The 23,725-nt window shown below is 34.2% G+C and overlaps 2 protein-coding genes across 11 annotated transcripts; one reads left to right on the top strand and one right to left on the bottom strand.

Moving 5' to 3' along the window:
• Positions 1 to 13,921: 13,921 nt before the first annotated feature.
• LOC130995449 (uncharacterized) lies at positions 13,922 to 21,346 on the bottom strand. 5 transcript variants are annotated; one of them, XM_057920732.1, is made up of 9 exons: positions 21,234 to 21,346; positions 20,025 to 20,223; positions 18,350 to 18,679; positions 17,999 to 18,221; positions 17,530 to 17,676; positions 17,304 to 17,428; positions 16,233 to 16,437; positions 14,960 to 15,210; positions 13,922 to 14,321 (listed from the first exon to the last, which is right to left on the bottom strand). In XM_057920732.1, exons 2-9 carry the CDS (start codon positions 20,129 to 20,131, stop codon positions 14,153 to 14,155), a joined length of 1,557 nt encoding a protein of 518 aa, XP_057776715.1. In that variant the 5' UTR covers positions 20,132 to 20,223; positions 21,234 to 21,346; the 3' UTR covers positions 13,922 to 14,152. The 5 variants fall into 5 exon arrangements, with proteins under 5 accessions (XP_057776715.1, XP_057776714.1, XP_057776716.1 ...); XM_057920731.1 differs by having other exon boundaries at positions 21,071 to 21,253; XM_057920733.1 differs by having other exon boundaries at positions 20,466 to 21,234.
• Positions 21,347 to 21,955: 609 nt separating this feature from the next.
• On the top strand, positions 21,956 to 23,725 carry LOC130995448 (eIF-2-alpha kinase GCN2-like). Of its 6 annotated transcripts, none has more exons than XR_009092156.1 (4): positions 21,956 to 22,348; positions 22,433 to 22,492; positions 22,567 to 22,577; positions 22,674 to 23,673. XR_009092156.1 is itself a non-coding variant. In XM_057920729.1 (4 exons), the coding sequence occupies exons 1-4, from the start codon at positions 22,062 to 22,064 to the stop codon at positions 22,739 to 22,741; spliced, it is 258 nt and encodes an 85-aa protein (XP_057776712.1). In that variant the 5' UTR covers positions 21,956 to 22,061; the 3' UTR covers positions 22,742 to 23,672. The 6 variants fall into 6 exon arrangements, 1 of the variants encoding a protein (XP_057776712.1); XR_009092155.1 differs by having other exon boundaries at positions 21,956 to 22,180; positions 22,275 to 22,348; positions 22,567 to 23,671; XR_009092154.1 differs by having other exon boundaries at positions 21,956 to 22,180; positions 22,258 to 22,348; positions 22,567 to 23,670.

The following is a 23,725-nucleotide window of genomic DNA, read 5'->3' as shown; positions in this document are numbered from 1 at the left end:
AATACAATATTGAGTGAATTCAATAAATGCTATATTTTATTGATTAACGTATATATGACTCAAAGAAGTGGTGATTATGAAATGATAGGGTGATAATGGGTAGCTTTTTGTACATATCAACTTTAGTTTTCTTGGATGCTGTCTTTGAGAAGACTAAAGCAAATTTCAAAGCCATTCAAATGAGTAAAAGGACTATCCAGGCAAAACAACAAAAGTTCTGTCACCCACCACTTTACGCCATTAATTATCCTTAATCTCTCATGCTTATTTAATTAGCACGATAAATATGCTATACTTATACATAGATAGTGATTCAAATGAGTATCGTATAAATAAGAATTATTTTCAGTCCTTAAATTATGAAGATGAAGATGAATAAAATCCATGATTTATTTATAATGTTTCCTAACAAATGATAATGTATCATTGAGACCTCGACTCATTTGAATCACTTTCTTATATATATATATATAGATAGATATAGGCACACTCCGGTGCATTGACATCCACACTAATCTAATTTTAATTAATTATAATTTAATAAAATCTATATAATTGAATTTATTAAATCTGTACCAATTAAACCCTAAATAATGAGAAGCCATGGGACTTCTCATTGCCCCTCGAGTCCTTCCTATCCAATGCTAACAGCCTATAAGAACCCTAAACCAGAAATCTAATTTCCAAAAAAGAAGAAGAAATCCCAAAAATTAACTTAGAAATAAACGCACAAGGCGCACACAAGAACTATTTTCTCATTCAGCCTGTAAATTTAGTAGTTTATACAGTTTGGACCATAATTACCATGTGATGAAATTTAATCAAATTAGAGGCTCGACGATGATGATGATGATGATTATTATCTGGCGTAAAACGCAACGGCGGCTTTCAGCCAAAACGAGAGAGAGAGAGAGTTAATGCACAGTAACACAGAATATTAGAAAAAGAAAAAGATTACACACAAAAAAATCTCAAATTCAACAAATACTGCAGCAATTCAAACACCATCAGACATGAAGAAATAATATATATAAATCTGGGTATATATATCTCTCTAGCTATACAGTTCTAATTAAAAGAAAACTTCAAAACAGAAGTTTACATATAAAAAAAAAAAAAAAGGTGTAACAAACTGCTGAGCGAGCACAAGTAGTAGTATTAGTATTAAAGAGAAGCGATGGCAATTAACAAACGATCATAAAGATGTAACAAACTAGAACAAAAAATCCGTCTTCTTCTTCATCTCATCTCCATAACTTACCTGTTTGAAATAGGGTTGGGCCCACTTGGAACTTCATGATCGCCTGCTTCAAACTCGCTCCGTTTGGATTTGCGATCTTGCCTCCTTTTGGGGCGAAAACCATTTGTTTTTGCGAAAGGGGTAGTTGTATGAGAGGGAAGGCTGGCAGTCGAAGCCATGGTTGATGATGAAGGATGTGCGGCGGAGTTCACAAGCGCAGCCAGGATGAAGACGAACCCCATAAACACCACAAAGAGGTGGTGGGATTTTGTCGAGATTTCAAGAATTGATGATGCTGAGGAAGAAGAAGAAGAAGAAGAAGAAGAATTGTTTTTCAATCTTTTTGCCATGCAAGATTTTGGAAAACCTACACCCCCCAATAGCCGACGAGAAATCAATATCCATTAACCAGAAAAAGAATTGTGGTGTGAGGAAATCAAGGCAAAGAAAGAGCTAGGCTAAAGTGGTGAATGGAGAGAAAAGAGGTTTTGAAATTCCATACACATTTGGAGAGAAGGGAAGGGAGAAGAAAAGAAAAGAAAAGAAATTTAGCTTCGCATGGAAGTTTAGGAGAATAATATATGGGGTGTGAATATTTATGAAATAAAGGCTGCCAAATGCGGACATTGACTTTGCTGCCCCACTTTTTTCGTTGTAGATTTGTATGGCTCAATTTGAAAGCTTGTTTGATTCCAAATTAATAAATTTTCTTTGCCAAATGTTTTTTTTGAGCCGGGTTTTAAGCCATCTCCATTGCTACATTAATTTCGTGTCAAATGACGTACCACTCCAACCACAATATCATACTTCAAATAATATTTACAAGCGTGTGCTTGTATTAATCTAGTGGTAGATGGTTAATATTCAAGTCTCGAGATCATGAATTTGAATTTATCGTGGCGCAGTCTTTAAATTTAATTACTTATTTATTTATGTAATGTATCAAAAAAATATATATATATATATTTATTAATTTACAAGCTTTTGTATATTTGTATGCGAGCAATAATCAACAAATGGATGTAGTAATTAAGTTTTGGTTAGTATGTATGAAAAACTATCATTAATCATTTTTCTAGTAACAAGAAGTTCTTTATGATATATACAATATGATTCATAATTCTAAAAATTAAATTAAGATTTCCTTAAAAATAAATTATTGATAATAATTACATTATCACAAACCTTATAGTTCACCGCCGGTATTTCTCCCTTTGTAAGGATGAGAGACAAAAGTATGTACGAATTTACCCATTTAATAATACTAATAATTATTATTAAATTAAACTTTATTAAAAAAGAAAACCTAAAACCCTTGGAAGCACAAAATAGCAAGCTAAGGGCCGAGCCTCATTAAAACCTCAAAAGAGGAAAAAGAGTACTCGTCTAGAACGAACGTTAATAATACTAATAATAATTAATAATAATAATAATAATAGTTGTTTAGATCTCAAAGAAAAAGTAGTTAATTATATGAAAATTGCATAAGTAGATCGAACCTCAATTTTTCCAAGCATTCTGTTATATATAAAAAAAGGCTAGGTGCATAATGGTCATATCAAACACCAAAAATTATGTTCTTTAAATTCATCAAATGACAAGAGAATCAAAGGTGACTCAAGGCGATCGTTTATGATTTTCTCTTTGTTGGTTGATTGGAAATTAATGCTTTGACTTGGCCTTTATTTATTTGGCGGATTAGCCATTTTGTTCTTAATTTGCTTTTGCCTTGAAAGTTCTCTATTCCAATTTTAATGTCACATTCGAGTCTCATTATCAAAAAAATTAATTATTATATTTTTCTTCAATACTTATAATTTAGTTTAATTTTATAATTTATATTAACAATGGTTCGCCAGTTCAATTAGGATTTTATATTTAATTTGCATTTTTAGTAAAAAAAATACCAGTAGTTATTTGGGTTGATTATAACTAGGGCATATAATTTTTTTAATCCAATTTTTTGTAATAAATATTTATTAGGATTCAAGATATAATAATAATAATAATAATAATTTATTATTTAATAATTTTTAAAATAATAAAATTAATAGTAAGAAATGGATGATATAATAGAGTTAGATCGAAATTAAATCTCACCCAATCAGTAAGATGAAGTTTGTCTTTTATATGTATACCATCCTCCATCCATATGAAAATTCTTTACATTTCCAAATTCAAAAATAGAAAGGGGAAAGTAAAGTATAATGTATGTATAAGTATATATGTATATCTTTTGAGTTAGTAAAATTTAATATTTTGAACATATATATATACTTATATGTATTGGATTAATTTACGGCTCAATATATATAGTATTTTCTTAGTTACGTACAACTCTCACACATTCATCTACACATACAAGGTTATTTAAACTCCTTGCTTATTGATTGGAGGACGTACTGAGATGCATTTGGTCAGTCATATTATTATGCCATGATTGAATTCAACATGTTGCAACAATAGATAAAGTATGCTAAAAATTAGAGTTCAAAATTTTTGTAGACCACTAACTTAAGGTGCTTTGTAAAATTAGGCCACATTTTTTTGGAGCTTATAAATTTGGGGTATTATTATTAATTTCGACGTAAGTGAGCCACATTTGGGCCCGATCGGGCTATTTTGCACGTGAGACGTGAGTGACATCACAGGTGGAGTCTGAACGCTGTTGTGAAATTTTATTTCATTATTTTATTTGGCATATTAATAAACATGTAAAAATAAATCGTAAAATAATACATAATTAAAAAATACAAATAAAAAATGAATTAAAAAATATTTAAAAAATATACAAATAATTTCCTTTGCTTGACGAGACATCGGAGGGTCGAACCAAACCCATAATTAACATGGATTGATTTGCAAAAATAAAATATATTTTATATGATTTCTCTTCACTCACGTATGGCATCGAATTCAGATTGATGGTTATAATTTGGGGAATATGGGGAAACAGGGTTCATGAAGTAGATTCATATGTGTTTTCAATTTATGTATTATTTCTTTTCACTCACGTATATTTTTTTAATTCATTTTTTATTTGTGTTTTTTAATTATGTATTATTTTATGATTTATTTTTATATGTGTATAAATATGTCAAATAAAAGAATGAAGTAAAATTTCACATCAGTGTTCAGGCTCCAGTTGTAAAGTCACGCACGTCTCACATGCAAAATAGTCCGATCGGGCCCAGGCTCAAATGTGGCTCACTTACGCCGAAATTAATAATAAATGACCCAAAATTTGCAAGCCCAAAAAAATATGACCTAATTTTGCAAAGCACCCTAACTCAGTGACCAACAAAAATTTTGAACTCTAAAAATTAAGTTGTGATACAAAATTCTAAGACTTGACACATCTCGATTCTTGAGTCAATTGGTTCAGGGTATTTGACTAAATTTATCTTAGACATTTTATATAATATTTTAAAATTTTATAAAATAAATGTCTCAAAAATATATGAGTTAACTTGCTTGAATTAATAATTGAGTTTATAAATTAAACAGAGAAAGGTGAGTTAGAGAAAGATTTTAGCTAGAGAAAGATAAAAAGTCGTGAATGATGGCGAGTGAAATGAAAACTGTATGTATTTAACATACTCCCTCCGTCCCTGAAATAAGTTCATCTTTTTCCTTTTTGGGACGTCCCTCAAATAAGTTTCTCTTTCTTTCTTTTTATTTTTGGACTACTGCCCTACCATTAATAATACTTTATTTATTCTTACTTTTCACTTTTTCACCACTCTCAATACTAATTATAACATTTTTTCACCTTTTCACCATTCCAATATTAATTATAACATATTTTTCTCCACTATTAATACATTTTACCACTTTTTCTTAAAACTCGTGCCGTCCTCAAAGATAAACTTATTTTGGGGACTGAGGGAGTAACAAACTACGGTGAGGTCATTTGTTAATTGATTGTTTCCTATAAAGATTATAAAAAATGAGATAGGGCTGATGAATTTCTTTTTAATAGTATATCTTATTTTTAGATTTTATAAATTTGTTCTTTTTTATTTTACTAAATATTTTTAAAAATTTCATAAATTCTTAAAAATCTTTAAACTAGCTAGCCACAACTTATTTTATTATCACTAATGAGAATTTACAAACACAACTTTTGCACAATAGTTTTAGAAATAGATTTGTGAACATGGAACATGGTTAAGTACCAGTTTGATTTCATATGAAAGGAAAAGTGTTGGGTGAGCAAATTAAGTTGAAAAAGGGAAGATAGAGTAAATAAATCAAATCGTAAGTGAGAAAAAGAAAAAGGAGAGAGAAAGTAAAATGCATATATGGTACGTATTCTCTCATCACCCATTACCCATAGTTGAAAGCAAATGCCCAAATAAGGGTCTTGTCTTTGCCATGGACCCCTCACCGCACACCTATTCCTCTTTTTCATATTTTTTCTTTTCTTTTTCTTTCTATTCTTTGATTCTTTCTTATAAGGTGCTATTCTATGAAGACTAAAAAGTATTTTCCTAACCTAATAATCACACTTTTTTCATAAATGCAATATTTGTCAAATATAATACGCCACCACTTTTCCTAAACCAAAAAAGCCAACGTAGCAATACACATTTCGGATCATATATATTGTTAAAGTCTTGCTTAATTAGGAGCAAATAATTTCGCCTTTACATTTGCATTCAAGATTGAATTTTAAATTCCACATCACTTTCGGACAGTGGCCCCACCTGCATGCGATTATTTTTTCACCTTAATGTGGTGTATAAGTTTCGATTGCGTGCGAATGATTGATTTGACTATATAATAGATACCTCTTGTAATTAAAAAAAAAAAAATCCATGTCACTTTCCTGCTAGATAGCATACATAAATTTTAAAATAAATTCTCTTATTTTAAGAATTTTTAAAAGTCATGTTGACAAACATTTATTTATCTTTCTTTCTTACAGAATTGTATAACGAAGACCTCGAACAAAATTTCACGCTCATAAAGAGATCTACTTTGTCAAAGAGACAAAGGGATTTTTAGAGTTTGGGGTTTCCAACTCTGCGAATCCGAAGATATATAATTGCCACTTGACAGGCTCATTTAGGCTTGAATTAGCAGTTTTGATTTATATAGAAGTCACGCAGACGATGTCGTTTAAAGAGTGATGTGAATTGTTCGAATCTATCTATACTATATTAAAAGCCAATATTTCAATATGAAATTAATTTTAAATTGATTGAAACAGTCGTTACATAGCCGGACGACGATTGAAACAGCGACCACCACTAACAGTCATTAACACTTTAATTTAACGACCGTTTTTTCGGTCGTTGCGACCGCTTTTTCTTGTAATGTACGTAGAAATCAAATTAAAACTATTGTCATGATCTTTAATTTGATATGTTTATCAAATATATATTTTATAATTAGTCTAGTTTTACAATTTTAGAAAGAAAAAAAAACTAAGAAGATAAAGAAAAAATATATAAAAAATATAATTTACAAATAAACCTTCAATTTTATTTTAATTTGAAATAATAAAAAATTTGAGTTGTTACATAAATTTCACGGCAATCCTTATTAAAGTATGATCCCTTGAACACTAATATCATGATAAACACCTTTTTTACGTATTTATTCTTTAATTATTGAAGGATGATCCCTTGAACACTAATATTAAATAAACACCTTTTTTACGTATTTATTCTTTAATTAGAGTCAAAGGAAAGGTTAATAGAAATATAGAAACATACAATATTAAACCATGTTAAAAACACTTGCTCCCTATCTTTTCCCAACTCAAAATGCAATAACTCACACGCAAGAATTATTTAGTGAACAAGGAGAAATGGTCAAATATTAGAAAATAATAAGGAAATAAAGAGAAACGCAAGATTCAAAATTTGCCTGCAAAAGATCCACCAACTCTCATGTGCCTATTCTTCCAATTTCGACAATTTACGTCTAAAGTCAATGAAGAAGATCTCATTACATTATCATTAAGAACATCATTGTTCTTTAGTCACCCAAAAATTAGGAAATGATTTTCAACTTTTTGAGACAAGACACCATAAGAAATACATAAATAATGCAAAGCCCAATTGATATACTATCTATCTTGATGTTCAAAGAATGATTTAACTTGTATTAGGTGCATTAATTTTCAAACTATTCTGTCCAAATATGTCAACAATTTGAGGTAAGCAATATGCAATTATGTAAAACCCTTAAATAGGGTTACTGTTCATTTCCATGTAGTAGTTGTCAGTTGTCACCAACATTATTGGATCTTCGCTAAAAAAACTGCCCCTCTCACTCACAAACCCTAATTGCAGCAGCCGCCGCCGCCGCCGCGCACAACTCGACTGAGAGGCGGAGCCAGAACTTTTTATGAAGGGCTTGTGTATAGATATTTCAACTTTCTTTTATATATTATTTATAAGCGTTTTAATAAACCAACAGCGTTTCAATGAATTTTTCTAATTTTATTTAGTTACAAGACATCATTTTGATGTCATACCACCCCTTTTTTTTCTCAATTCTCCTTCCCAAATTTGATAAAAAATAATATATTCATCTATCAAAATAAATTACTATATAGGGCAAAGGTGCAGATACCCCCCTGAACTCCACCCCCTAGAGCTTTTAGCCCCCCATTCTCGGTCAAGGTGCGTTGACCTCCCCATAGTCTCGGAAAAAGGGTGCAAAAAACACCCCGCCCCCAAACGGCTGTTTAACGCCGTTTTTCCCATTTTTTTTTGTTTTTTTAGTCCCTGTGGGCCCCACCCCAACCGCAGGAGCACGGCGTGTCGACGCAGGGCCCTGGGAGAGTCTTCTGCAACGGCAGCTCGTTCGCCGCGGCGGTAGGCCATCCGGCGACGTGAATATTGAACATTGAGAAATTCGCAAATTCTGATTGGATTGAAGATGAAGTCACGCTGCCGCCACTGTCGCCTCCCCAACACAAAATCGGGGCCTTCCCTCCCCCTTCTCTCCACTCTCATCGCTCATCTCTCTCTCACTCAATCATCAAAATCGGGGCCTTCCCTCCCCCTTCTCTCCACTCTTATCGCTCATCTCTCTCTCTCTCCGCCATTGCTCACTTCTCCGGCGAGAATTGCCAGCCGCCGTACCCCTCACATCCCTCTGTTCTCGCCACCGCCTCCCATCTGTCCTCCATCTCTCTCTCGCATCTCTGATAGCAGACGGCCAAGGATGGAGCGCCTCCCCCGCCGCTAGCCTCTCCCTCATCCCTCTCACGCGTTGCCGGCAACAGACGGCCAAGAAGGAGCCGCCGCTGCAGATCTGCTCCGGTCCGTTCTGCTGCAGGTTGGGGGTGGGGCCCACTAGAAATAAAAAAAAAAAAAGTTAACAGCGTCTAACCGCCGTTTAACGCAGGGGGCAATCTGCACCCTTTTTTCGAGACTATGGGGAGGTCAACGCGCCTTGACCGAGAATGGGGGGCTAAAAGCTCTAGGGGGGTGGAGTTCAGGGGGGTATCTACACCTTTGCCCTACTATATATGCCCTCTGTCCACGATATCATTTCTACTTTTAACATTTTGGTCCATCCACAACATTACTTTCACTTCCATTTGTAGTAATAGGATCCCACAAACTCCACTCACAATAATAGTGGGACTCAAACTCCACTCACAACAATATTCACTACTATCCACCACTTTCTTAAAACATGTGTCATCCACAAAGTGAAAACGATATTGTGGACGGATGAGTATGTTTTTTAAACAAAAAGATCTAAGCTATTTCCGTTGTCAAAATTTAAATTGTTATGACCTATAGCCGCTTATCTACCACTAATTTATAATAATTTAAATCAAAATAATATATTTTAAATTTTGTAGTTAGAAATATATTTTAAGATAAAATATATACAACATTTAAATCCTAATTTGATTAAGTTCAAAATAAAGACTTCAATTGAACTTAATTACATAAATTAATAGAATTACTAATCTATATAAACATAAATTCAACAAAAATTTAAATATAAAAAAGTCTAACATAACATCAAATTCTTAATATTGTTAAATGGGATCCGATTAAATTTATTGGCACGAACAGGTCCAGTACTAGTAGTAATACATCATGAATTATACGCGAATACGTGAAAAAATAAGTATTTTTTCATTTCCTCTAATTGTTATTGGAATTTAAGACTATTCGTCACATAACTAATCCCCCTCCCTTGTGGTATCATCAATCAATAAATAAAAAAATTTAATTTTGCCTCTAAAAAATCTCAATAAAATCTCAAACCTAAACCACGTCGCCTTTTCTTAATTCAATATGAATAGTAAGTTGTCCCAAAATGAAGTCAGTGCTGCTTTCACTAAAGTAATAAAGCAATCCGAATGGAAAAAATAATTAAAATTGGGCACGACCCCATTTTTCACCAAAACCCTTTTTCCAAAATCTGGTCGGATTAGCTCTGGTCAAGGCTTTTCTTGAATGGAATTCCAATCCTATATAGTAATCAATTATTTAACTCTTTATGCACACCTCTAAGAATTTGCTTCAAACGATTTATCACATCTTTATTTTAGAAAATAATTAGTAATATACTATGCGCGTTCAAGTGAAGGAGTAGAAAGTGAAAACATACATGCATGCAAAAATAATAAAAATCTCATCTCATTTTAAACACATTAATTAATTGTCATGGATCAGAAATACAGATTAGCCTGTTTTAGGTAAAACAGTAATAACGATTATAGTAGTATTATATACATAGAGTGTAAAGACAAATCGTCGTGATAATGACTATTGATCTACCCTATTATTATGCCACTTTTATTTCTCCCTGATTAATCTTTCGACTCAAGATGTCCCATCGCTTTTTAATCAACTGTTTTGCTACTTAATCAGACAAATTAATGCCAGATAATTGATGCTTAGTATAATGCATGATAATCATATTTTGTTTATTATTCATTAATTAGTGGTCCAAATTTATTTTTTGCCTCATTTACCCAAGCGTCTATGGAAGTTAAGATTTCAAAATCCATGGATGGAAAAATCGTATATTAATGGTGCATCACATAAAACATATATATTTAAATTTTCAATGCATTTAATTATTTTCAATTCGCCTCAACCTTTTTTATCTTGTTCAAATGGTGCATCATAAATGTTTTTTCTTTCTATAAAGTGGAGATGAAATCTTTGCATTCTTGCATGTGTTAAAGTTAATTAGTGAAATTTATTACGTAATATTCAGTGAAATTTTAGCGGGAGATGAAATGTTAATGAAATTTTCTATTTAAGGAAATGTTTAGTTTTTATTATTGATAACATATTTTTCTTATTGTCATTAGAATTAATTTCTACAATCTCACATTTAATAGGATATGAATCAAACTCAAATCATATAAATTATCAAAAATCTTGAGATATCCCAGTGTTCTAATTCATCTTAATAAACAACGAATTAGCCTATATATACTAGCTATTTGTATCTCTCGAAGCTAATTCTCAATAGTACACGCCCCGAAAGGTTTTCATATGTCCTTTTCAATTTGTAAGAGTTGGGATTGGTTACTGTTATTTTTCTTCTAAGGAATTGACTTATTGATTGTTAGAGGTTTTCATTATATAATACTACTATAAGCTAGAATCTTGTGGTACCATATATGAATGTGATTGGTATTTGACGCTTTCTAAAATGAGTGGGAAAATGGTGATGAGCAAGCATCTCGATCTTGCAAAATAAATTTCCATCTTTTCAACTTGTTTGACACAGGAAAGAGTGTTTTTTCTGTTAATTTGCTATATAGAATCGTTGTTTAATTTTCTAATATTATCCCTCATTGAAATGAAAATAAAGAAAGAAAAATTGTGAAATTCTCTTTTGTGTCAAATGTTGAAAAAAAAAAGAAACACTTAAAAGCATAAATTTTTGTTATCCCTCCTTTTCCAATGAGAAATTTATCCATCAAAGTAAACGCACTACCCTAACTATACAAGTATTTCAAACAAAAGTGGTCGTTCTTAATTAAAAGTGACAGTTGTATTTTTTAATCTTTTACTACATCTGTTCCAACTAACTTGATCTATAGTATTTTTTTTTGTCGTTCCAACTAAGTTGATCAATTTCCTTATATGGAATAAATATAAGCAAAGAAATGTCTAATTACTTTATTATCAAACACATTCAAAATAGTAGTTTCTTAAATCTCGTGCCGAAAAGAAGTTCATCAACTTAGCCGGGACGGAAGGAGTACCAAGAAGACACGATTCAATAAAAATTATTATTATTGTGAATAAAAATAATTGTTCTAGTGACAAAAGTAAATGGATAAATTTTGGGTCAAAAGGATTTGCGAGCACAATAGTGCGCGCACCTCTGAGAAAAATTATCTTAGAAAAAGAACTACGAAGGTTCCACAAGAGTGTGTATGATTGTTGTTGACACTGAGTTTTCATAAGTATTAGGTGAATGTATTGAGAGAAGAGAAATGAGTTAATTTTATTATGAAGTAGGGTAAGAAATAAGGAATTGATAGTGTCGTAGTATCCAAAAATGATAAATACGCATTCTTGTGAGACATTCCAAATTGAAAAGAAATGCACAATTTTATCCAAAAGGGAACGCTTCTACTTATTTTCTAGTTTTAGGATTTACTTTTTCCTCATTTACCCGAAATGTCTATGGAAGTTGAGATTTCAAAATTTTCAATATATCCATAGATGGAAAAATCATTGCATTAGAGTCTTTTAGGGAACCCAACCCAACTTTTTTCTCAATAGAAAAGACGATCTTGTCTAGCTTCAAATCATACAGCTATATATGCCGAAGCTAAATTATTGAAAAAAATAGAATAAAGGCATCACAATCCTATCGTGCCCGTAGACCATCACGCATCTCCTCCAGTGCTCTCTTACTAATCAACGCCTTCCAAAAAAGAATGTGTCCAATAATTTTGCAGTGTTGTACGCTATAAAGTTTATAAATTAAATTATTTACATGTATGGCTGTAACTGTAAGAGTTAAATTATTAATATAGTATTTTGACAAGTTTTATCAAGTGTATCGTAAATGAAATCTTGAGTGTTTTGCACACATTTCTGTCTAGCCTAATAGCAATTCTTAGTGCCCTCGTAGAAGATTCTCAAGGAGTTGTTAAATCTATAAACATTTCTCATTTCATCGATCATTGATTCACTACTCTCTCCATATATAATTCATAAGTTCGTCATTCAAATACTTAAATAACTTTTAAGACTTTACATCTTATAAATTGTTAAAACATTGTTTAAGATATTAAAACTTATAAGATGTGTAACATAAGTTTAACCAAACACCCCTTCATGTCTTGTAAATTATTGGAGGTATCATATAACAATCATAAACTATAAATCTTTTTAGGATTGAACAACTTCAAAGGGGAAAGAAGGAAGAGCTTCCTATGAGGAATTATACCAAACACTTGATATGTCTGCGTACAATTACGAACAAATAGTCAATATAATTGTTTCATGTAATTTAACAGAAATAAACGCTTTTTATGGTGAGCTGAATTTTAACTAGATGTGGTTTTGCATACAATTGTAAAAGTAGATAACAGTTTTTTGAATTGTGGTATAATGTGCATGATTTCTCTCTCTCTTGTTCTCCCCTTTCTACTAGGTAAATGTGAAAGAGGCGTGAAAGAGTGAGGTCTCACTTTATAGATAAATGGGAAACAAGGAATTGATTAAAATAAGTAAAATTGAAATTGAAGAAGTTTCTTTAGAAAGATATTCATGTCGTGTAAAGATTGGTGGGGCACAAAGAAAAAGGGTTATCTGAAATGTACTTTTGTTTTTGTGGTATTTCAGAAAGAATTATTATTATTAGTAATAGCTATTGCATGTCGTTTTCCCATGTTCCCCACCATTGCTTTCCACAACTAAGAAAATAATTCAAAACCGGCAAAAAAACACAAGAATTTTCCCTTTGGTGTATGCTCATAAAACTCCAAGACACGGGCATAAGACAAACAAAATTCATAAATAAATTTTCAATAATATCACACAACCTACGCAGCATAGTCATAGAGACACCAACCACACTTGGTCCAACAAAATCACGGCTAAGATAATAAAACCGTGAAATGTATATTACAATTTGGCATACGTCCATTTTAATATACTATACATTAATGCATGAGCAATTAGCAAATAGCCTTTAGTAAGCAGTGCCATAATAAAAAAATCTCATTATCCTGCAATATCTTAACCAACTTTACAGTCAAAGGAATGTAGCTTTCACTTGCATGGTAGTGACCTGCCTTATTGGAATCACTTTTCTTTTAGGCCCAATATTCCATTCTCATCGCTCACTCTATCACTAATTCCCACTCTAGCTAGGCTCCAATCGCACATATCTAATTATAACCTATCGAAAGATGAAAAAGAATCATGCTATAATTTTTCGCAGTTGAGATGTATAGTTCAAACTCAGCTAACTGTAACAAGTCCAAAACCTTGCCTAAAAGACAGCCAGCAATCTTTGGAACTCAATGTAACAATCCCTCGAATCTCGATTGCTCATCCCATGTATAAATATGCTAAGGCTCTAACCTAGCATCAGGTTCTTAGTAGAGAACAAGCATTTTTCAATATCATTTTCATACCATAGTTGTCACAGGCACAATGGTTATATCTTATTGAAGCGAAATAGGAATGAAAGGTACAGAACATAAACAGGTTTTCTGTGGAATCTTCTATGTTCTTTGGAAATAAAGGAAGGTTGCATTGTAAATACAATCAAACTGCAGGAATTCAAGCCTTCTGTCTTGAATCATATCTAAGGCAATTATCACTACAAGGAGCCTTCAAAAAATTTCACCAATCCAGGGGCATCGTATGAGGTTTTCATCCTCTCATTAATCAAAATGACAAGGGAAATTTCGAAAAGACAACCTGGCGTATTTATACCTTACTTCAGTCGTAAAGAGTTCCTAATTCCAGAATAGATTAGCCCCAGTGACCTTCCTATCAGGCAGACAAGGAAGAACGAGATAGCATCACTGACTTTTGCAACAAGCTTTTTGACAATTGGCATGGTGATGTCGGCCAGTTCAAGGTAGAGACTGAAGTAGTACCTCCTGCAACAGAAAATACAGTGTATAATTGAGTTGGAAATGTTAGAAGGTGGATTCTTATAGTTGCACCTAAAGCAGGAAGACGCAAAAAATGGATCCATTCAACATGTTATACAAAAATTCTAAGATTACAATCAAGGAAAAGGAACAAGAGCAAAAAATCATCAGCAAAACTATTCTTCCAGTTCCAGCACCATAAAGCACTTTCCCCAAATACTCCACATGTTTTTACTTTTTAGTTTCTTCACTATAAGATAACAGGGAGATACAGAGGATTGTAGACACAGAGCTTCTAAGAGAGGACTAAGAGATGGATATTTCTTTTCCTTCACAGGGGCCAAAACAGTCTATGTTACTAGGAAGCATTTCCATGAAATAAGATTAGTTTACAATCCTGATTGTGAGAGCCATCTAATCATCATAAACAAAAACTTTAAAGAATCTCAGTTTCCACACATAGCCTGGTAGATATTTATAATCCAACCATATTTCAGCTTCTGGACTTGCTGAAAATATATTATCACATTTATTCTGGAATTAGTACGAAAAATGAGTGCATGTACTAAAATCAAACCACCACAGATTTATTAAATCAGACACAGATAAATAACTATTGAATGGTAAACAGAGTAGAACATTACCACCCAACCAAGGCCCTCAATTCCTTGGTCCTTTTAACAGGTACAGATATGCTATTGATGGTAACATAACGTAGTGATGATGATATGGGACCTGATCTCATAAAACTAATCTTCTTCAACCAACCAAAGTTTTCAGTCTCATTGCCTCTGGACTCAATAAGTTGACTTTCAAGTGTGCAAAGGTCAAATCGATCTTCATACATAGAAGCCACTGCAGCCATGTTTTGATGCAACCATTGGTGCAATGCCACCTGTCAACCAGAGGTCATTTTTCTGTCATGGTATGTAAGAGTCTAAGAGAAGATACAAATGGAAGCGCAATCATCTTTTGGTAGTTTTAAAAAATAAAAACCCACCAGTTACTAAAGCATATCCTAGCCATCAGCCCTGTGAAGTAAAAACATCAGTCTCATCCTAAACAAACATTAGTTAACCTAATCTTGCTTGCCCACTTCATGTAACACCCACTATGTGAGAGAGAGAGAGAGCTGCAAAACTATTCAGAATCTGATGGTGATCCTCAAATCCTTGTCTAGCCAAAGAAGGATAAGCAGTTCGGTTAATTAGCTTGCGCTAATCAGTTGATCTGGTTTTGGACTTTTGGGTGGGAAGATTGTCTTCATTTTTATTTTTGTTCATCAGAGGTCATTTTCTATTTGTACTTTATTGTTTACTAGTGTTTGGCCACTTGAGGATTCATCAGTATTTAACAAAGCTAAGGCAGGAATTAGGATCAGGTCCCTCTGGATAGTAATTATAGCAGATTTGCTGGACATGACTTTGTTATGATGGGAATTCATCCTGGTTTCATTTATTAAATTAATTTTTGGAAGTAACATGTCCAACGCTTCTCTGGTTTTCACATTTCATTTTCCAAAGTTGTAACTTGCTCAGGTCCTGAATATCAGAATTGTTGTAATATTATAACATTAACAAAATTAAGGCGCATTTTCTATCCTCCAAAATTAGGTGCAATGTACTACAAAGTTTTCTGTTTGAGTACACATATATGTTATTGCATCAAAAGAAAAAACATAAATATTATGCTTCATAGAACTCGCTTTGCTTGAATCAGAAATAACAGAAATGAATTACACTGGAATAAATCTATAATGATTTAAACATATCCAAGTATATGTACGTTGATGCCATTTTGGTAATACAGACTCATCCTACTTTCAGAGACGATCGAGAGAGAGAAAATGAGTTGATATGCATAGAAACCAAAATAAGGGGAGAAATTACTTTTTTAAAAAAGGGGGTAAAGCAATACCTCATTGCGTAATCTCTGAAGTGCTCTGGTGGAGAGAGTACACAAGCTCAAACCGAGATTGTTCATTTCGTTGGACAAGCTACTATCCACAGATATAAGCTCCAAGTACATGCTTGCAATGCCATCTGCTAAGGTGATCAGCAAATCTTCTAATATAGCTACTCCATGCTGGATGAACAAGGTAGAATTATAGTAGCCACCTTTCCTGTCAATGCATAGGTAGTGGTACATTGAGGGTTTTGCTGGAGCATGGTCATATTAGACATTCTTGTACAGTCTTCAAAAAGTATTTGACATCGCTTCAAATCATCCTTATTGTCCTAGCTACTAGACATGGTTGCATGATCACTATATAAAAGTCCGGCACATTAACTCTAAAGGTGCAACATCAATTGACTAGAACATGAAAAGGAAAAGAAAACTACACTGCGACACCAATTGACTAGAACATGAAGAGGAAATGAAGACGTAAGGAGGTGCTTGGTATGATGGAACAGAATGGAGGTGGGAAAGGAATGGCTGGAAATGGTAGTTCCAAATGGAATGATGATTCCTAAGAATAAAATATACCAAGAAAAGGAATGCAATGGAGGTAGGAATGACCATTACATTCCCTCCTCCATTGCATCATACCAAGGACCTCCTAAGATTACTGAAAAATAGAAGGTACTAAGTACTGAAAGAGATGGAATACAAGAAGGATAGTGAAGAAACCAGATCTATAAGATTCCGAAACTGGTAGACATTGAGCTCATATTTCGGCACACTCATGGAGGATCCTGAAGGTTTCAAAACAATGTAATTCCTTCCAGAAATGCTTTCTCCACTTATACCGTCAATATATCTTTGGATTATTTATTTTGGTGCATCTCCGTACGTATTCCTTAATCCATTCACTGGAATTAAACAAGATGCTAATCAAATAGGAAGAAAGGAAAAAATCGAGAGGAACATATCTATATGGGTTCTTAGTGAAACACAACCAAAGTGAAGAAATGAGTTGGCCAAAAAATATTTTGAAGCGAAGGATCCCTAAAATTGCCACCAAACAAAAATTTATGTTCCTTTTACCTGGAAGAACCAAATTTAAGGGCATAAACCAACTCTGCATATAGATCCTCCTTGCCTGACTTTCTGATATTTTGAACTATGCTGTCATATCCATTCAGCTTACTTTCGGCCAAAGAAAGAAGGTCCTGACATAGGGCATTACAGAAATGACAGTTATGGTGGAATACATTCTTAATTTCTTTCATGTACTTTATATAACTTGCCGGGAAACATCACATAAAGATACCTTGTCAGGTTTTCTGGAGATGAGGCGAATCTCCTCTTCAAGCCATGCCATGCATAGAGGGCGGCTGCAGTTTTGAACAGTTTCACCAAAGACAGCCAAGAAATCATTTGCAGACTTTGCAGAAGAGTTCACGGAAATATTGGTCACCTGAAGGACACAATTTCAATCCTTTACTTGTGGAGGAAAAGCAATATAGAAGTAGTGGCATGGAAAGGAAAGAAAAACAATGTAGCTTTGCTAAACTTTTTCCCTTATTTCCAAGGACAGGCACTTGCTCCATATGTGCCAGGATATTGGGGCACAAGAAAATTTAAAAGGTCCCTTCTCACACTTCCACTACTTACCTTCTACCATGACTTCAGAATAAAAGCTTAAGCTCTAACCCATGAATAGGGTAAAAAATTCCTGTTATAACAATATGATGAAAGTACTAATACAAATTTAAAGCAACAATACACAAAATGCTTGCCTCTTTTTTGAGCCACTGAAATGATCTCCAGAGAAGTCTTATTCTAGGACCTTCAGAAACAGCATATAAGCTTGAAGGCTGTGTTCCAGGGTTTTGTTCAAATTTCCCAATGTTTTCACTAGGATTTACCCCATTACTAATAGCAGATAATGAATCCGTTAACTTGCCTCTCACAACATCCCAGGCAAACTGCAACCAAACCTCATCATCATTTGTCACTGAACTGCAATTAAGTAAAACAGTATCTCAAAAGCAGAACTTTTAATTTCAATGGAGAGGGTGCTTATATCATCTTATACATAAAGATACTTGTCAAACTATGATGAGATTTCATCCACTAACCTTCCTTACCTACCCGAGGAGGAAGAGTTTTCAGGGACCATATCAAAAAGTGGCACACTTGTTTGAGTATTAAATGGGGATTTCTCCAATGGAACTACACCAGCCATATACGTAAGGCTGATACTTGCTAAAAGGAGGACTTGATCAATGAATGGAACCCAGTCTGAAGAAGCTGCAGCTGCAGCTGCAGCATCAACGTTGGCTAGGGCATTCAAGCAATAGCACCTGGTATTCTTCCGCCTTGGACTTCCATTCAGGATTTTTCTTTGAGGTGCAATGATCTTGCAGGCCTTCCAAGAAGACAGCCCACTAACTTTTTTCCTTCCATTATAAAAGCCCCTACAGTGGACAAGAAGAGGCAAAATTGAGCAGTTCATAAGCAGCAGTGCGCCTCATTGCTTAAAGAAGCTTAAGCTAGTAATAGAAAATATAATATTTTAATATATACACTTTTCGAATACAGTAGGAAACTTGCACACATTACGATACTACTATGATTGAAGCAAGAAGCTCAAGTTTATGATTTTTGTAAACCTGTCACCTATTCATTTTGTTGGAAAGCAGATGCACAACTCGCATGCATATGACTTCTAGAAAAGAACACATATACATGAGCAGGAAAAACATAACAAGCCAAGGAAAAACCAAATCAAGTGATAGATTCAATCAACATAACAAGAAACGGTAAATAATAAATAAATAAAATATTTCAGAAAATTAAGAATCTGATATAAGAAGTCAGAGTGTATAAAGTTGCAGTGTAATCAATGGGCAGAATCAGTGATACCATGCGCACGAAGTACCGAGTCTATGTTCGTAAAAAGTAAGTTGTGGTCAATTATTCCTATAGAGTCTGTAGTGTTAGATTACTTTAGTTATTATTGTTATTTGTTGCTTTGGTTAATTAGGGCCCAACGTATGAGCATCGGCTTTTGAACTAGGGTTTTATTCTTTTTCCTTTAAGTAGGGCTTTTTTTTGTGAAAGAACAACTAATTTTAAAAATCATGTGACGGTGACTCGAACGTGAGACCTTTAACCTCAGACATTAACACACTACCACTAGACCAACACACACACACACACACACACACACACACACACACACACGTTTAAGTAGGGTTTTTGTGCTATGGTGGAGTTAATCTTGAACAGCTATCTTTGTGGGCCTCTTTGAGGAGTTTTCTATTCTACGGGACTTTTCTTCTCTGCCAACACCTTTACTCTATCAGTCAGCTAGTTTCACTGAAGGATTGACAAGACTGAAGCAAATATATAAGTATCAAGATCAACATGAACCATACAACATGACAGATAGAATAGTCTTTATGTGCCCCAGCAGCCCAGCTAAATAGTTGTAACAAATTACCAATTTAAAATGATATGAATTCAAGCCCATAAGTCATTTTATGCAGACCGATTATTCTCCTTTCTTTTTATTCTTCTTTTCTTTTGGTTCTCTGGTTCTCATACTTCTCATTATACATTGGATAGAAACTACACAGCATTTGACCAAAAGTAACCCGGCATCTCAGATCTAGTTTACAATGTCAAGCCAATTCAATGAGATATCAACAAGAACAAAGTAGTAATTATCATAGCAAAGATGAGGTTCACCCTTCCAACCCCCTACCAAGATGTTGAATATCATATAAGACAATCAAGCTATGGGTAAGAAGGTCAAACCTTTTGGCTGGTAGATAGGGAGTTTTTGGCAGACAAGGCCACTCTTCAAAGAGAGTACCATGAACTTGAAGCTTGACATGTGGTGGAATGGCTACATACTCTGCCATTTGCAAGCTACCATACAAGTGATCAGCACGTCCTCTTTGGTCTTATAGACACCATGGAAAAGGCTCGTTTGCTACAGGTTTCAGATTAGCACCTAAAAGAAAAACCAATGTTCTGATGTTATTTAAATAGCCATAAAGCATTGCAACACACACGGAACACTGATTCTTCCACAATAAAGACTGCATTAGAAACTCCACCTTATAAAAGAATGACGGGTAGCTGAGTATTAACTTACAACAAGATACCCTATTTTATTAGGTTAACATGGGATAAAAGAAATAGCAGCTAACTGTTCATTTTCATAGCCAGAGTAAAAAAGTGATGTAATTTTACCAGATTGCTGAACAGAAATCCGAATCATACACTTCACAAGAACTGGAAGGAAGGGGTTTCGAGTGTTTCAACATTCTTCTAGCCTCTAGGTCTATGGCACCATTTTCCAAATAATCAGTGTTGACTAATATTCGCCAAAGAAAGTGTATCAATAGTACACAAACATGAACAAATTCAAAGTGTGAAGCTTACAACTAAAGAAAATAAAGCCAAATATAGGCAATGTGCAAATATACGATTTATCCCCCCAACCCAATTTCCGAATCAGTAACTGCAACCAGCCACCCACCACACCACACCTGCCCACCCCGGAGTGGCTAGGCCCTAGCCACTGCAGTTGATCCAACGAAAATGTCCACATGACATAATAGCAGCACAGGGCAGCTGGAAATCTCCACTATTGCTCGGAAAAATATGTAAAATCACATTAAAAGAGCAAATCAGCTCTACATGTATTCATGGATATCTAAAACCCCAAATGGCGCTAGTTCATTCACATAATAAAGAAATTCGAAATGAGATTGGCTTTTTAACTTCCATGAATCTGGATTGGCCAATGATTGTATAGAAAGTAAAATGCATATCAAAAGTATACAAAAGGTTACCCAAAACGAAATTCTGATTCGTCAACCATAATAGAAATGCAATAAGTAAGCGAAGTAGTGAGGAAAATGAAGAGAAATAAGGGTTTTGAGCCCCCCAAAAAAATGTGGCAAACTGGTAGTGGTGCGAAGAGGTGGAGGAGAAGAGGATTGGGAGTGTGCGAACCTGATTTTCCACGTGAAACTTTTCCAATCTAATTCTCTGAAAACGAAAGATAGAATATCTAATGGAAATGAGAGACGAGGGGAAGAATAGAATACCACCAAATTACCATCAACTTACATAAAAACAATACTAGTACTTTGTTTTGTTTTGGGTAAATGTCACTTTCTGTCTCATCGTTTGACCGAATTATCGATTATGTCACAATTTTTTGATAATATCTAATTGGTATTCAGTCTATCAATATTTTTTTAAGAATTAAGTACCAGATTGCCCCCAGTTAATGGCGTCCCTATCACGTTTAGCCCCCTAAAGTCAGGGGACAGCTGCCCACTACCTCAACGTGGCTTTTTGGTATCAATTTCCCCCTTCGCCTTTCGACGGGGGCAGCTCTCCCCCTGACTTTAGGGGGCTAAACGCTAGGGGGCCTATCAATAGGGGGCAATATGGTGCCAAAAAGTCACGTTGAGGTAGTGGGTAGCTCTCCCCCTGACTTTAGGGGGCTAAAAGCCATAGGGACGTCATCGATAGGGGGCAATCTGGTACTTAACCCTTTTTTTAATTGTGCCCATTAAAAATTTTCCTACGCCCGAAAATTAACGTGGAACGCCGGAAATATATTACGTGGAATTATTAATCCACTTGGAATTGTCAGCATTATTATAGTACTTTATTATACTTAACAAAAAGAGTAAAATAATACATCCCCTAAACTAAACGTCGTCGTATCTAATTCATCAAAATCCCAAATCAAAGAACACATCCAGATTTGCCGATAACTTAATAGTAAATGCTCTTGAACAGCTCAAATTCAATTTGAGGTATAAACAAATGGGCGATTCGAAGAAGAAGAAGCGGAGCGGTGGCGGAGGTCGCCGCGCCCAGTCGAAGGGCCATCACTCGACTACCGCCGATAATTCAGAAATTTTAACCGAGGAAGAAACTGCGTTGTGAGTTTTTTCTTATTTTTGAACTTTTAATGAACACATTTTATATTATTGTTGTTTACTTGTTTTTATCATTCTAGTGAGCTACTATGTGTAGATATTTTGTTCAATGAATGTACGTTCAATAGCTTGAGCTCCTGAATCACCTCCTCGAATCAACATCAAGCTCAGGTTCTAGATTTGTGATAATTCATGTACTTTAAACCTTAGGCTTCATTCTCTCTTTTATCGAGTCTTTATTAAATGAAACTGTAGGTCATGCTCAAAGGATACCGGATATGAGGATTCTAATGTTTGTGCTCAGCTTTCTTTGAGGTTTGGGCCCATTCTCATTTTTCTTTAAAGGGGCTTATATCAAACTATTTACTAAGTTCATGTTCTTGGTGCAGATGTTTACCAGGTTATCCATATAAATGCCCGAAGCTGTAGATAATACCAAAGAAAAGGCTTATCAAAAACTGATGCTAATAATCTTTTATCTCTACTTTATGATCAGGTAGGACCTTAGTGATAGCCAGAGGAGGAGGAGGATTACTCGATATGTTCTTTGATTTGGGATTTTGATGAATTGGATACGACGGCGATTAGTTTAGGGGATGTATTATTTTACTCTTTTTTATAAGTATAATAAAGTATAATAATACTGATAATTCCATGTGGATTAATAAGTCCACGTAATCAAACTCCGGCGTTCCACGTCAACTTTCGGGCGCTGAAAATATTTTAAGGGACACAATTTAAAAAATATTGGTAGGTTGGGTACCAATTAGATATTATCGAAAAGTTGAGACAAATCGATAATTCGACCAAACGATGGGACATAAAGTGATATTTACCCATTTGTTTTCTATATAATGTGTTTTTGTTTTCTAGAGAATTAGGAGAGTCACCTATTATATAATCAAATAAGCAATTCACGCAGACAAAACATGTACATTACACAACGGTGAAAAAATTATCTACATATAAATAAAACCACTACTTATATAGAAATGAAAAAACTAAATGCACGCAGGAAAGATTGAATTCAAGACCTCTCATAAAAGAGAGTCTCGAAATTGCTAAACTAGTTGCAACTTGCAAATATAGCATCACCAGCTCAATGGAAATACTAAAAACGAACAAAAAAAATTAGAGGACACACTGCCATATAAGAAATTTTCTTTTTGGTCAAAAACTACCCTATAAGAATTAATTAAATTTACTTTCGTCATATGTTTATTTGATTTATTCAATTCAATGTTAAATTTACTTTTGCAAATATAGCATCACAGTTGATTGTGCAGTGTGTGAATCCTTCGAGTGAGAGGCGTCCTCTCATGAGCTATGTGGTGACGGAACTAGATCGGATTCTTGAGAAAGAAATGAGCTTGACGACAATCATGGGGGAAGGAACTCCGGTCGTGACCTTTGGAAGGCAGCGATTCGCTTATATAGTGGGGAGGTTGTAGATTTCTTAAATTATTTTTAAACGGCCACAGCGATCGCTGGGTGCCAGCGGCCGCTGGCTTCTTCGAGCCACGACCGCTGGAACCCAGCCGACGCTGA

This window comes from Salvia miltiorrhiza, chromosome 7, assembly GCF_028751815.1.
Source record: "Salvia miltiorrhiza cultivar Shanhuang (shh) chromosome 7, IMPLAD_Smil_shh, whole genome shotgun sequence".
Taxonomy (NCBI): Eukaryota; Viridiplantae; Streptophyta; class Magnoliopsida; order Lamiales; family Lamiaceae; genus Salvia; species Salvia miltiorrhiza.
Note: the sequence above shows the minus strand (reverse complement) of the source record. Positions and strands in the feature narration are given on the sequence as shown.

Bases quoted from the DNA above. Each gene is read 5' to 3' on its own strand.
- LOC130995448 (XM_057920729.1), top strand. From the start codon at position 22,062: ATGGGCGATTCGAAGAAGAAGAAGCGGAGCGGTGGCGGAGGTCGCCGC. The intron at 22,181-22,432 runs GTGAGTTTTTTC...ATGAAACTGTAG, and splicing joins ACCGAGGAAGAAACTGCGTT to GTCATGCTCAAAGGATACCG.
- LOC130995449 (XM_057920732.1), bottom strand. From the start codon at position 20,131: ATGGCAGAGTATGTAGCCATTCCACCACATGTCAAGCTTCAAGTTCAT. The intron at 18,680-20,024 runs GTTTGACCTTCT...TGTCCACTGTAG, and splicing joins CCCTATCTACCAGCCAAAAG to GGGCTTTTATAATGGAAGGA. The intron at 17,677-17,998 runs GCAAGCATTTTG...TGTGTCCTTCAG, and splicing joins TTCAGTGGCTCAAAAAAGAG to GTGACCAATATTTCCGTGAA.